This window comes from Ambystoma mexicanum, chromosome 8, assembly GCF_040938575.1.
Source record: "Ambystoma mexicanum isolate Mex_15411 chromosome 8, UKY_AmexF1_1, whole genome shotgun sequence".
In the NCBI taxonomy this organism is placed as follows: domain Eukaryota; kingdom Metazoa; phylum Chordata; class Amphibia; order Caudata; family Ambystomatidae; genus Ambystoma; species Ambystoma mexicanum.
The window spans coordinates 694,425,386-694,439,925 of NC_090929.1; the positions used below are offsets into that span (position 1 = coordinate 694,425,386).

A 14,540-nucleotide genomic window follows, 5' to 3' on the forward strand; every position below is an offset into this window, starting at 1 on the left:
CCGTGGTGATTTGCACGGCTGGTGCGGGTTGTGGCTGCTGCATGGGCAGCAGGATGGAGGCGAGGACCTGCGTGATGGCCCCGAAACTATCTCTCATCAACAATGCCGAGGCATTGACGGCGGCTGTGTTCGCCACTATGGCGGCTGTGGTTGCTGCTATGGTGGCTGTGGTCCCCGCTACGGCCTGGGCTATTTCACGCCTCGTGTCCTCCCCATCCGCGACATATTGTCGGAGCAGGTCCAACATAGAGTCCTGTCTGGCCTCCACCCTCGCTTGCCGTGCCTCAAGGTTGTTGGTGGGAGCAGCAGTGGTCGAGGGTGCTATGACCAGGCCTGTATTGGCAGTGCTGTCCTCGGGGACGCTGCTGAGGTCAGAATCCTGCAGCAAGGGATCCGCACTGCTGCAGGTGGGTGAGGGCTGGATGTGGGGTTGGGGGGTGGACATGGGGCTTGGGGAGTGTGGACATGCCACATGGGTCAGTCCATCCTGGTCCACATACTCCTCCACTGCAGTATCAGTGTTGCTCAGGGGGTCAACGGCCTCGCCTTCCACTGGTGTAGCCAGCTCAGTGTCCACTGTGTCAGGCGCCTTGGGTGTTGGTGTGGGCTGTGAGGCTGCCCCGGAGGTGGTGTTGTCGGTGGCCGTTGTCTTTGGCCAGGACGTGGATGCCCTGGTGTTTGGATGCTCGCTGACATCTTCTCCATCGGTGCCTGGGGGGGTAGAAGAAATGCAGGGCATCAGTGATGCAGTTACATGCTAGATGCATTATATGGTGCGTGGAGTATTTCATTTACCATGCATTCATATCTTACAGGTGTGTCACACATGGTAGTATGAAGGGGGCATTTTGGCGTTTGCTGCATGGCAGGTGGCATGCCGTTGTATTTGGGTTTGTGTGATGTATTACATGGGCACGGTCCATGTGTGTTGGCTGTGTGTTGGTAATGGGATTGGCAGTCAGCATGCATTTCAGTGTGGCAGGGTTTGGCCCTCCATCTGGACAAGGATATGTTCATGTGTGTGTTGGGAAATGCATTGCCTTGCCTAGACTCTCTTCCACATCACTTGTGCTATGTCATGGTTTCCCCCACAGTGATCTGCAGGGCCACTCACCTCCATCTGCAGATGTTGCGGCATCCGTCTCCATCTCCCCAAATCCCTCGATGGACTCCATCTGAATAAACGTGCTTGCCGTCTCCTCCCAGCGTGACAGTTTGGCAGATGAGTGGGGACCCCTGCCTGTAGCCATGGCCTCCCTCCTGTTGCTGGACAGGATATTCCGAACGCTGAGGCGGAGGTCATCCCACCTCTTTTTGCAGTCCTTCACTGTCCGTGGGTGGTGCTGACTGCCAAGACCTTGCGGGCTACCTCCTCCCAGATCTCCTTTTTGCGCTACTGCACCTCCCTCTTCAGGTTTTGCAGGTTGATCTCGTCTGCATGTGCGGCAAGGGTGTCTGCCAGCATGGTCAGTTCTTCATCTGAAAAACGCTTTTTGCGCAGGCGGGGGGGTTGTTTTCCGGGTAGCCTTTGACATGGTGAAGGGATTGGCACTGGTCTCTCCTGAACACAACTGGCGGTTTGGGAGGATTGCTATGGATTGTGTTTTTAAAGATGTCCGCCGGTGCATTTCCCGTTCCGACGCGATGACGTTACTTCCGGGTCCGGTATTACGAGCCCGGTATTTGCATGTTGTTATTACCGGGTCAGTATTAAGGGGTTCCTCATAGGTGATGGCGCTATCGGGGGGTTGGAGGGCCTTTAGCGGCATGCCGGTATGGCCATTACAGGCATGGGGGTTCGCGTGTGCTTGCACACTCGTAATCACCCGCTATTAGCGGCATCATACGAGCACAGCCCCACTAGTTCCTCCATGCCGGTAATGACCCCGTTTTTACCACGCTCCTTGTAATGAGGCCCTATGTCTTTTCTTGGAGATGAGACCCTTGATGAAGAGGTCATCATTGATGGTGAAAACAAGTCATTTGGCACTGGGAGTGAGATTCAATGAGCCTTATTTGGTCAGTCAGCTTTTGACTTCTGTAAAGGGTTAATTATGTCCTTATGGGGCTTGAGCTTTAAGTATAGGCGAGATCCAAGTTTGTATGAGGGGGAGAATGCCTTTCAATCATTAGTTTCCCTCAAAGAAGTTGACCTTTAGGTAGAGTTTGGTTTCATCATTATATTGGTGTATGTTGAGAATTGCCCAGAGTTCTCGAGGTGGCTCCATGTGGAGGTTGAAGATGACGGGCAAGAAGGTGAACCCCTGTCGAACGCTCCAGGCTACAGAGAAACATAGGGACCTGTTAATGGCCATCTGGATGAACTGGTGCGTGTGCAGTCGGAGGCAAACCAACACAGGTTAGCTTTGTTGAAACCCATTTGAGGGTCTGGTATGTTAAGCAGAGGTGTGTGGATGCTCATATTGATGACAGTGGAGAGATCAAGCAGGGTACAAGGCACTACTTTCTATTATCCAGAAGCCTTTGTGATAATCAGAATAGTAGTGCTGCCTCTTAGACATAAGACAGCTGGATATATTTGATGAAACTGTTTTGGGACTGTAGCTCGAGGAGGACATTATTCTTAATAACATTTGTGATGAAGGGTAGGAGTGAGATAAGATAGTAATATGAGAGTTATTATAGGTAGAGCGTGGGTTTCCTTAGCAGAGGGAGGCTCTGCCCATCTTCCTTGCCTCCTTCTTGCAAGGCATCTTCTGTGATGCATCATTGATGTGTTGGAATTATGTGAATGCTTTTTTGTAATATGCTTTTACTATGGATGTGCGATGGATGTTGTCTTATAGCAGATAGCATTGAGGGGTGTGACACTGTTGTTAAGGTCTTCCACAGTAGTTGGCAGACCTTGGCCCAGCTGTAGGTGTTTTATGAGTGGCCAGAGTGGTGTCTGCAGTGAGGCTTGTGTTGTAGACATGATGCCCATTCTTGCCTATTTTGTCTGTAATTGTTGCCAAGGTAGGCCCATGCAACAAGCCTGGTACTCTAAGGAGTGCAAAATAGCTAAGAGGGAATTAATAGTTGCATTTAGAACAGCAACCCCTTAGCAGAGGCACCTGTGGCGTATATAAGAGTAATGATAGCGCAAAACGCATTTATGAAAAGGGTAGATGGACTAAGCTGTTATGTTGTTGTATTGCTAATGAGTCTAGAACATTTTGGCACATGATTGTTCGGGGATTTAATGATAATCTGTTAGATGAGTACTATGGGGAAACATACTACGTGATGATTGTCCCCCGCACTGTAGCACTTTATATGGCCAAGTACAGAATGAGGAGATAGTGGACAGGCAATCCCTCTGTAGTCTGAAGAAGTTGGCTGAGGATTTTACGTTAGCTCTGCTTATTGATACGATAAATCCATTTGCTGATATTAAATCTCATGGGCTAGATGGAGTGCCAGGGGAACTTTATAAAGCAATTAGGTGGTTTGGCCTTCTTTTATTGAAACGTGATTAGAGATGTGTTGTTGTCATCCAAATTTCCTGCAAATTGGTATTTAAGTTAAGTTGGTATTTAAGTTCTATTGTTCCAGTATTTAATATTGGCCAGTAAGTTAGCTCAGTGGATTGAGCACTCACTGCTATGATCTAGGTGTGATCTGCAAGTCACAGGTTAGAATCCCAGCAGGGCCAACTCAGCATTTCATCCTTTCAAGGTGGATAAATGAGCATTAACTTCAGTTGGGTGGTAGTGTATGTAAGTATGTTCTCTGTAAAGCACTTTGGCGAAAGTGATATATAAATAATGCATCGTTATCATGTAAGAAAGGTTCAAGAGATCTGTCCAGTTGTTATCACCCAATATCCCTTAGCAATATTTGCCCAAAAACCATATACAAATTAATGTGTTCAAAATTGTTGGACTGGGAGACTAAAGATAATATTCTACTCGATTCACAAATAGGTTTTCACCCAGGTTTGGAGATGGGGTCAAAAAGGGGAAGCTATTTTTATCATTCATGATTTTAGCTATAGCATCTGATAAAGTGGATAGAGCTTTACTATGGAATCATCTGCTGAGACTGTATGTATTGACCCGGCATTCAGAGCCAACTTTATTCACGCACCGAAGCATCTGTTAGGCCTGAATCATCTGGCGAATGCACAACTAATTTTCTGATTAATCATGGGAATGCGGCAGGGTTGTGTTATATCTCCCCTTTTATTTAATCAGTATTTAAATGATTTGGATCTACAGGCGGCCATGCTAGATGTACCAAAATCTAGTGAGCAATGTATTTTATGTCTAGTATATGTAGATGACGTGGTGCTTAAAAGGAGAACCGAAATTGCATTACAAAAATTATTGCAGGCATATGCAGATTATATGCCTTCTAAGTGCATGGTAGTTAAGAAAGGTAAATCACAGGTGCTAATATATCAGACAAAAAAAAAGTAATAAAGTGCCATGATTTTATCTGGACTCAGAAGCATTGACAAGAGTAAAACATTTTAATTACCTAGGTATTACATTTGCAGATAACAAAACTTGGCATTCTGAAATTGAATTTGTGGCAGGTAGGATGAAACAGTATAATATGGGTATTTTAAATGTTTACTATGTATGGTGTTCAAGCGGTCATCCCAGCACTTAAGGGTTATGAAGCGTATTGCGTATTGGAACTAGGTTATGGGCCTTAGTGTTCTTTTAGTAAAGGAAAGGATGTTTTTTGAAAGATCTGTTTGGAGTCACATCGTCTATTGCGGAAGAGCTATTATGTCATATTGGGAAACTAATTTGATTCCTATTACTCATTTATTGCAGTACTGTCCTGCCCCGCAACAGTGAGCGATAGGGGCAAATGATAAAACCTATTGGAATAAGTTGATCCCAAGCATTGTCTTAAAATTAGAGCTCAGAATATCCAGTGGCTTGGTTTTGTTATAAAAGCTTTGGCACAACTAGGTTTGCATAATTTCAATTCCCAACCAATACTAACAAATGGGACATTTATTGTGTTGTGTAAACAGGCTGTGAAATAGCAACAGGATCACAGTTTTCTATTTTCTGACGATAGGAAGTCTAGTGTTAGATCTTATTTACCACATCTGAATTGCTCAATTCCATATGGGGCTATTTGTTCCTGGTATCTAACCGTACAGCCAGGAAAGTAATTACATCAGCAACAAAACCACCATGAAATTTAGAGAGTGACAGAGATTACATTCCAATAGACCACAGAACAGAATCCTCGCCACATCTACTAAACCAAGAAACAAGCCAGAGCCCACGGCTGCGTATCACACTCCATGCTTATGGAAGATAGACAAACGCAAGGCAACCCACCCGCATGCATCTGCTATCATATACAATTTTTAAGAAACATCCCGCAACACCTTTGTCATTAGAATGCCGCTATCGCCCACAACAAAATTTGGTTCTAGCTGGACACATAATTTGTCTCCTGCACTTGCATACTCTCCAAACGACCTCATACCACCCATCCACGTTCCAGATTGATACAGGTAGCTAGGAGGGTCTTGGACACCCCTACCCACCTTAGTATTGGCTAAAATGTACTCATGCATTCTAAACACCTCTGCCGGTTTTCCCATACCTTATACTTCGGTACCCCAAGGGCATTCACCCACAGCGCTTCGAGACCATACCAATGGGAAAAGGCGATACAAATGACAATTACATTACATTACAAGATTGCGTTTTCATCCACTTCTGCTAGCCCTTCACACCCAAGCATGGAACAAGGAGCATTCTAAGATCTACGTTTATGATAGTGTCTCTTTTCAATCAAACATGTATACGTTATTTTTCAGCACTTTGTTTATTTTGCTTTTTAATTTTAGACAATGCAGTGTAGCATGTGTTGATCTTATAGAAGCCCAATATCCAAGTGTTTGTCATTCTTTGGGATGCTTTGCAAATTAGGACATTAATTGGCTCTATTTAGAATGACCTGTCAGTGTTATATGCAACTTATATATTGCTAGTGCTCTTTTATGTATTGCAGTTTTATGAATTTTTATATTTGAAATAAACTATGAATGATGATGATAAAGGATGAGTGATTATAATGGTCATTACAATTCCTACAGACATGCTGAGGTACCTGAATGTAATCAGATGTCTGAAGGAACTGCTTTCTTAGCTCTTCTCTACATACTGACGCTGTATCTGATTTAGGCTGAACATTGTATTCCCTTGGGATTAAGTTGATATTAATGCTATACTGTAATAGCAATACTTAAAGATTATTATTATATTTATTGAGCTCAGCCCTAGCTACGGGAAGTAACAACCCACTTTGCAATCATAGCTGGAAGAACACAATGGGGAAAGCAGAGAAAAAGGGAGAAGGGATCTTGCAGGGGAGGAGACAGTGGGGAGCAGATCACCCAGTCTCATATAGGGTGGGGAGAGCAGGGTGTGTGGACCTAGGTGTTAGGCAGGAGCCTTTCGTTGAAGAGGATGGTCTTGAGCTCTTTCCTGAACTTTAGAAGCAATGGGTCAAGTGTGATGTTGATGGGATGAGGTTCTGGTGTCTTGGAGCATAGACAGGGAAGGCCTGCCTTCTGGTTCTTTCCTTTCTGCACCGTCAGAGTTCAAGTGTGCACATTTCTGTACATCTGGTAGATTGCAGGCATCCGGAGATGTTGAGTTCGTCAGTGAGGTAGCTTGGGGAATGCGGGGTGACAGCCTTGTGGATGATGCAAAAGGATTTGAACTTGATAAGGGCTTGCAGTGGGAGCCAGTGCAGTTCGATGAAGGTCGGGGGTGATGTGGACAATTTTGCAGAGTCCTTTAATAAGTCTTGCTCTGGCCTGGAGGACACATCTCAGGGGTGCCAGGGTAGGTACCAGAAGGCCTTCCAAAAGGACATTGCCACTATCCAGGTGGGAAAGGACAAAGGCTTGGACAGCAGATTCAAAGTTGTCTTCTGGGATGAAGGGCTTGATATTCTGCAGGAGAGAAAGTTGGTACTAGGCTGTTTCTGTCTTCCTTGCTATGTGCTGTTTGAACATGAAGTGTCTGTCGATGTTAAACCCAAAGGACTTGGCACAGGGGGCCAGCTGGGTTGTGAATCCCTCGAGGTTCATAGCAGAGAGCCAGGTCAGGATGGAGGTCTTCAGGTCAATTCAGTCTTGGAGTGGTTGAGCTTCAGGTAAGCACTGAACATCCAGGACTGGGTCAATGTGAGGCAGGCCTTGAGCCCGTGGATCTCTTTGATGGACGATATCCTGAATTAGATCTGCGTGTCATCTGCATATAGGTGTATGTGGATGTTGTGTAAGCGAGGAGGGTTCCGTGCAAAGATTGATGATCACAGGGGACAGGACGGGTCCTTGCGGGACTCCACATGTGATAGGTAGAGTTGGTGATCTGGAAGAATCCATTAGCATGAACTTTTGGCTACCTCCAAACTTGCGAAGAAATCCGGCACCCGCGAATGGGCAATTATCGGGGTATTCCAGCCCCACGGGACCCGGTAATTGCCCTTTCGCGGGTGCCAGAATCGGTTGATCCCCATTTGAGCCCAATAGGGCTCAATGGGAATGGGGATGCCTGTAGCACTGGCACCGTTCATTACCGTGCCGGTGCTACAGGCAAGCTGTGCCCGCGGGTGCCTTTCACTCCGCCTGGGCAGGCCTGGCTTAATGAAAGGCATCCGTGAGCACAACTCAGAGTTTGCCGGTCTGTTTACAACGGTACCGACAAGCTTACCGGTACCCTTGTAGCTGGACCGGCAAACTCGTAACAAGGTCCATTGTCTATCACTTTGACAGTAGCCTTTCTGTGCTGCAGCTAGGACTGAAGCCAGGTTATTGGTTTTAGATGTTTTGGAGGAGTTACATGGCTATTACTTTCTCACAGATCTTACCTAGGAAAAGGAAGAACGATGATGGGGCAGAAGTTGCTGAGATCATCAGTAACTAGCAACCCAGATGTCCTCCTTTCAGGTTGCAAGATGTATTACAGTGCCAGATCAAGGTATCCTACTGAGCAGCAACCTTATAAAGTCCTTTCATAGTAAAGCATATATGGTGAAACAGTGGTTGCGAGACCGACTCTCAAAAAAGTCCAATGCACTAAAATGTAGTTGGATCATGGTGTCTCATTACAGAATAAATATGCAGGAGTGGATGGTATTTCTCCTCGTCATGCAAGACATGTTTTCTGCCCGACAGTAAAATGATAAAGCAGTCGGTTTTCTACTCATTGCTATCCATGTAGCCATTGAATAGAAAATGTAAAGCTGTGTAATGGCCAGAGATCTTCACTTTGTACTCTAGACGTAAGCTCCTATATTCAATCAAAGAAGAGGACTCTCTGGCCCCACTGGAGCAGGAAATTTGGAATGCTATCAACAGGCCATATTGAAATGTATCATCCTGAGAATCCCTCTGTTTTGGATCTTCTTAAAGCCTCTCTCAGGGTTCGAAATTGGCAGGAGCTACTTAGCTTCTGGTTATAGTCAAGGGGATCTTGGTCAGCTTGACACCAACAGCTAACAGGTGCTACACTGGACTCCTTGGGCAAGTGGTGCCAAACACACACAGCCATGTGATATTAACTGTGCAGTTTTGGGAATGTGTTTACAGGAGAATAAAGGACACGCCCAGGGGATATTTAAATCATATTGTATAATATGCAAATGTACAACAAGTTTAAGTGGGCATCATGCGCTTATGTTACATTTGCTGTGTGCTATCGCTGACTCCTGGTTCCCCAGAGGAAACTCCTGCCTAAAAGGTGATGCCTGATACCGAAGAGCTGCCTGTTGCTCCTGGTCAACAAATCCCAATTTCGACCCCGGCTCTCTGCTCTCAGTAGCACTGAGCACTCTAGAAAATGCATAGCTCTGGACCTGCCAAAATGGTAATGAGGCTTTTGATGATGTCACCTATTCTTTGCCTATAAAGGGAGAATGGGGTGTTCTGGAAGCATGCAGTGTTAACAGTTGCATGATGCAACCTTTGGAGGCGGAATATGGGGGATCCTCCAGACCTGCCCCTCCGCTTACATGAGCAATATGAGAATACTGCTGCTCCACAACCAGCAGAGAACCCCCACCCTACAACATCTAGGAGAACATGTGTCTAATGAGAGGGGGGTGAATCGATATAATTGAACACCCAAGGTAACCACACTTCGGGGGGTTAAACCTACAGAAAGTCTGCCCTAGGGCAGTTGTGTACCTCATATAGAGTTACCAGATGCTTTGGTAGACTGATCGATGCCCGATTGCAATTCTAGGAGCTAAGCTGAACAAACAACACATATCAGGTGGTCAGCATAGGCTGGGTTGCAACACAGTGCCGAAAGAACACTCAATGGCAGACGGAACAACCATGCATAGCAAGTGCTCATGCGCAGCCCAAAAGAGCTGAAAGTAGTCAACCAAGCGTAGAAACAAACATGAAAGCCAGAGCACCATGAAATGGATATCGATTCGAACATGGAGGAAAGAGTTAATTCTGGTGACCCCATGTCATGGGGTCCAGAGTATGAGCTGGTTCCTATAATTGAAACATGCACCATACCTGAAAACAAATGGAAGCACAATTCACACATATGGGGAGGAGATACACCCGTTTGATAAAGATGTATTATGAATCAAACCTTAATCGGAAAACAAACCATGAAGCAGGTCCCTCATCAAGACAATCACACAACCACCACCTGTATCAAAAAGGCGCACACCTCGTGAGTATGAAGAATTTAGTAGGTGTCCAGAAAGTAAGCAGGAGAGGTGAAGGAGAAGTAGAGCAGCAGAACATCTCTTAGCCAAGTCAAGCATGCCAACTAGTAACATGGAGGCAGAGAAGGGGGTGCCTCGCCCAGTTAAGCCACAAACTTGAACAGGTCAGGTTGAAGGAACTGGATAGGCTTTGAGGCCTAATGAGAACCTAAGCCCCACAGGGTGGTAAGGGTCAGAGCCCAAGTAGAGGTACCCAGAGCAAAAGACAGCTGCAGGCTCTAGCCCTGACACTGATGAAAGTTGCCAGGTCATCACCCCAAATAAAGAATCTTGGAAACTCTTGGACACTCTGGTAAGGGGAGAGAAATACTAACCTGAAGTACAGCAGAGGTGATCAATCCTACCCATATCAACCAAGAGAAAGGCCGATGGCAAGAATGGACCAGTGTTGGGCTTGCTCTGGTATCATTCATGAAGCTGCCACCTCATACAGAGGATGAAGAATAAATGCAAAGATAAACAGTCAGGTGAAGACATCAATAAAGATGCGACAGCCAGCCATCAACCAGCAGCGACCGATCAGGTAAGGGTGGTCTGGGTGAGGAATACAGCAATTACTGTACTCCAGTAAAGCCCTACCGCTCTTATTACTTTACATAGCACAGCACACCCATGTTAACGGGCTAGCAAGGAGTGTTTTCAATCACTACTGGCTCTCAAATGTAGATGTTATTTATTTGTTGCTGTGGCTCAGATTTAGGCATTTTCTCCCACTGCTTGGGTATCTCGAATTTAGGTGTTTCTCCATGGGTGTAGCCCATTTGTGTTAGGGATCAATATCTTACACTTAGCCCATCCGTGTTAGTGAGCAGTATCTCACAGTTTGCCCATCTGTGTTAGTGAGCCATATCTTGCATTTAGCCCATCTGCGTCAGCAAGCCATATCTTGCACTTAGCCCATCTGTGTTAGTGAGCCATATATCGCATTTAGCCCATTTGTGTTAGTGAGCCATAGCTTGCACATAGCCCATCTGTGTTAGTGAGCCATTTCTTGCGCTTAGCCCATCTGTGTTAGTGAGCCATATCTTGCATTTAGCCTATCTGTGACAGGTAGCAATAACTCGCATGGACGGACCGCAGGGAACACGGAACACATCACCCTTGGAGGAACCCGTGGGGGTGGTAATTGCTGCACACCAGAATCTACAACAGGGGAAGGGATATGGGCCACAGTTAGTCAGAACAGTGGGGGTAGGAAAGGGTAGCCACTAACTAACCCTGCCAAAAAATCACCCTTCTGCATACGCCTTCTCAAACTCTGAACTAAACACAAACATACCTCTACAGCACAACAAACCACACGCACTTCACAACACCACAGCAAAGAAACAAACCACACATAGCCTCGCCCAACAGCACATGGCGGCTACAAAACCGAAGAACAAAACTATGCTCAGTGAATGGTGTCAACTGAACTGGAGCTGCCAACAGCACATCACAGGTCTCTTGCTCTTTTCTCCCGCTCAGTCCTACTAATTTACCCACCTCCACTTTGCTTTGCAGATCCACCAGAGCACCAAGAGACCATGCAGGTGGCATCAGTGCACAGTATAAGAACCTTTAACATAACATAACTTTAACACTTAAAATCCATGCGGCAGTCCGTGACTTCGAGAACATTGTACTCAGTGGATACACAGACACTTAGAACCTAAAATAGGGATTAACTATGGACTTAAGGCCTTTATACAGGACTCCCTTTATCTATTGTTCCCCTCTCTGCCTTCCTTACAATCTACTTCAGGAGTTGATTCTCATTCCATAGACCATCCCCTAACACTTTCAAATTAAGATACAAATAAAGCTGTTGACATTTCTTGACAAGTGTCTGCGTCTTTCCTGGTGGCCACCACCTGTGACAAGCTCTTCAGACAAAGACATTCTGGTCCAGCTCAAAGGTTTCATTAAAATGCAGACAACTCCATGAATTTCTGGACACTCAAATGCAAACATATAATTTTGGGGGATATTAGATTTGTCAATAGAAGCTACGGTTGCCGAATAGAATGCAGTCACCATGCCTCTCTGGGCTCACTCTGTCAGGTTGCGACCCTTGATAGGCTGCCCTGCTCTATTGTCACACTAATTTATAACTATCTGTCAGGCAGTCATTCCTCTCTAAATATCACTTGCTGATTTTTCAGGGTTGTTTCCCGCTGGATACACTTCACAAGGATTTAGTATCCAGTGTGCATGGTACAAGCAAACCAAAAGACAGAAAACATCAAAACAATGGTTGTGAATCACAGAGTTACAAAGTGGTTCACTATATAACACTCTAAATTCTGTATGTTCATTGGGTTATATATCAATCTCAGTACCTCACTTCCAGGCAATTGCTAGAAAGTGCCTAAAAAAGCCCTTAGATCTTAGTGCGGCATAAGGGAGCCCCCCCTTGATTAAGGGTATGCTTTGTAACACAGCCACTACGGTACCCACATAGACTAGACATTTCCACCATTTTTTTTTTGCGAAAATCTGCATACATCTTATATACAGCTGCTTTAAACAGTCTTGCTTAGAATGAGACAAGGCAGTCGAACGAGTTGCTACACACCCACATGAAGATTTTTCAGGTGACTGAGAAATGCTCCAGATTGGGAGTGGGCTTCCGGGCGCTGAAGTCAACATCAAAGAATCCAGAGTATTTGGGCCTCAGCTTGGGCGAAAAAACCTCAAATGTGAGAAGAGCACAGCTATTATGTATTATCTATTCAAAACCTACAAATAAGTACTCCCAATCCCAGCCCTGTTTCTTTCTGCTTGATAAGTGATGCCAAAAGTAGGATTTTTCCTGAGACATCTTGGAGTCCAGATATATACTGGAACAATTCCAGACCAGTGTAGTGGAAGGTGAGCACCTTCTTCAGGATCCAGTTAGAGCAGAGCATGAGTTACTGGTAGAAACAAATTGGGTGATCCAAAAAGAGCAATCAGTGGCAGCCGCTTTTATAGAAGCTTGTACTATATTGGGCTCACCCACGCACCATCCACAGAAGTTTCAGGAAGGGAATCGTCCCACATTGTTCTGTGCAACCTTTAAGATGGTAACAAAAGAAGATTATTGGCTGCATGTACAATGGCCACATTATATAAGTAATTTTCTGTCTGGCGATTGTATGTCAAAATTCCAACTTTGACAGACATTTCCTGATGGCCTGTCTTGTAACGAATTGCTCGGTTTCCTTTTCTTAAATAATCAGCAGGCCCCTTGCTCCCCTTGCCTTCCTCTTCTCCCCCTACCTTTTTGCTTCTTTTATATCGAGGTACCAAAAGAAAACAGACATGCCGGATCACAGGTCTTTGCCATGCAGGATATGGTGGTAAAGAGGAACCCACCTACAGTTCTTCAGAGCTGAAGTAGAATTTGATATTTAAGAACTAAAAGACATTTGCTTATTAGAGAAGCTATGGAAAAGACGAGGGCAGTGAGATACATAAGGTGCTCACATGTATGAAACCTCGGGGCAAGTACTGTCTAAACAGGGGTCGAGAACACTTGCTCTCCCGATGCTTTGGACTTCAACTCTCATCAATCCTAGCCAGCATAGTCAATCAAGAGGTATAATGCAAGTTGTAGTCTAAAACATCTGGAGAGTTACAAGTTGCAGACCCTTGGTCTAAAGTAATGGAGTACACATATCAAAGAAATGTGCTACATCAAACCCCTCATAAAAATTACCTGATCAAATTTAACAATTGCAATCATACAAATCAGTCTTTTATTGTTGTTACCTGACGGTATCCAACCATAATCATTCGGACCAGGACAATGTTGATGTGCACCCCCAAGGACTCGTCGTGGTAAATTTCATCCACCTAAAGGAGAAGGCCAAAAGAAATAGGCAAAGTCTGAGTAAAGAATTGGGGGAACAGTGGAGTTAGTGATGACGGTTGAGTCCCATGACGCTTCACAGTCTAAACAGATAATACCCTACCGACATGCGTCATTTTATGATATCTCATCACAGTAACCTTTGCAAATGCTCATTATTAAAGTACAGTATACTATTAACCTTTTATAGATGAAATAAGTATATTAGCAATTATTTAAGATCTCTCCAGTAAACTGTGCTTACCAAGAAGAAGGAAGACTTCGCTATTAATCATAACCATTTTTAAACATGCATCTCTTTTATCAAACTATAATATACAAATATAAATATTCACTGCAAAAATATAGTGTAGGAAAAGTTAAGGTTAAGCACAAAACCCAAAAGCCAAAAGATTATAAGAAAAACAATCATTGATATTCCCCCTCCAAAAAACATTAAGGTCACAATGACTAACTCAAAGCAATGGAAACATATGCCAGCTATGGTAGCTAAACGTGACAATCTTAAATTCAACGACGTGCACTACTAATGTCCACACAGGTGCCATTATCCAAAACACAAATGACATTAGCAGTGGCATCCAGAATGATATCACAATAGACATCAAGGTTGGCATCAGGATTGATATCATAGATCTACACTTAATATCCGCACCAATGCATCTCTCCTTTCAAACAGACATTCCCTGCAGGTTGTTATCATAGGTCCACTACCTCTGCCAGCATGACCTACAAGACATGCTCTGGGCATAATACCACTGCTGGCACTTTCGGCATTGGTCTGCGGCCAAGCCCAACAGGCAATGTCCAAGAAGGACTACCTCTGCCGACCCTGCATGCAGGAAGTGGCTTCTGATCACGCTTTTTAGGAAGAGTACCAGGGGCATGGCCTGTAGCCACACTCCCACTGCTGACAATACCAGCAGCTATGCCACCAGGCACACTACAGCTGGCCCCACTATTC

At 44.9% G+C, this 14,540-nt stretch overlaps 1 protein-coding gene across 2 annotated transcripts in view; it reads right to left on the minus strand.

The window, feature by feature from the left end:
• Window positions 1–14,540, minus strand: part of ADAMTS14 (ADAM metallopeptidase with thrombospondin type 1 motif 14) — a 622,677-nt gene that overhangs the window by 367,625 nt on the left and 240,512 nt on the right. For both annotated transcript variants that reach the window (XM_069610499.1, XM_069610498.1), the window contains exon 5: window positions 13,477–13,560. In XM_069610499.1, coding sequence (XP_069466600.1) covers window positions 13,477–13,560 — 84 coding nt within the window. The remainder of the gene's footprint in view (window positions 1–13,476; window positions 13,561–14,540) is intronic.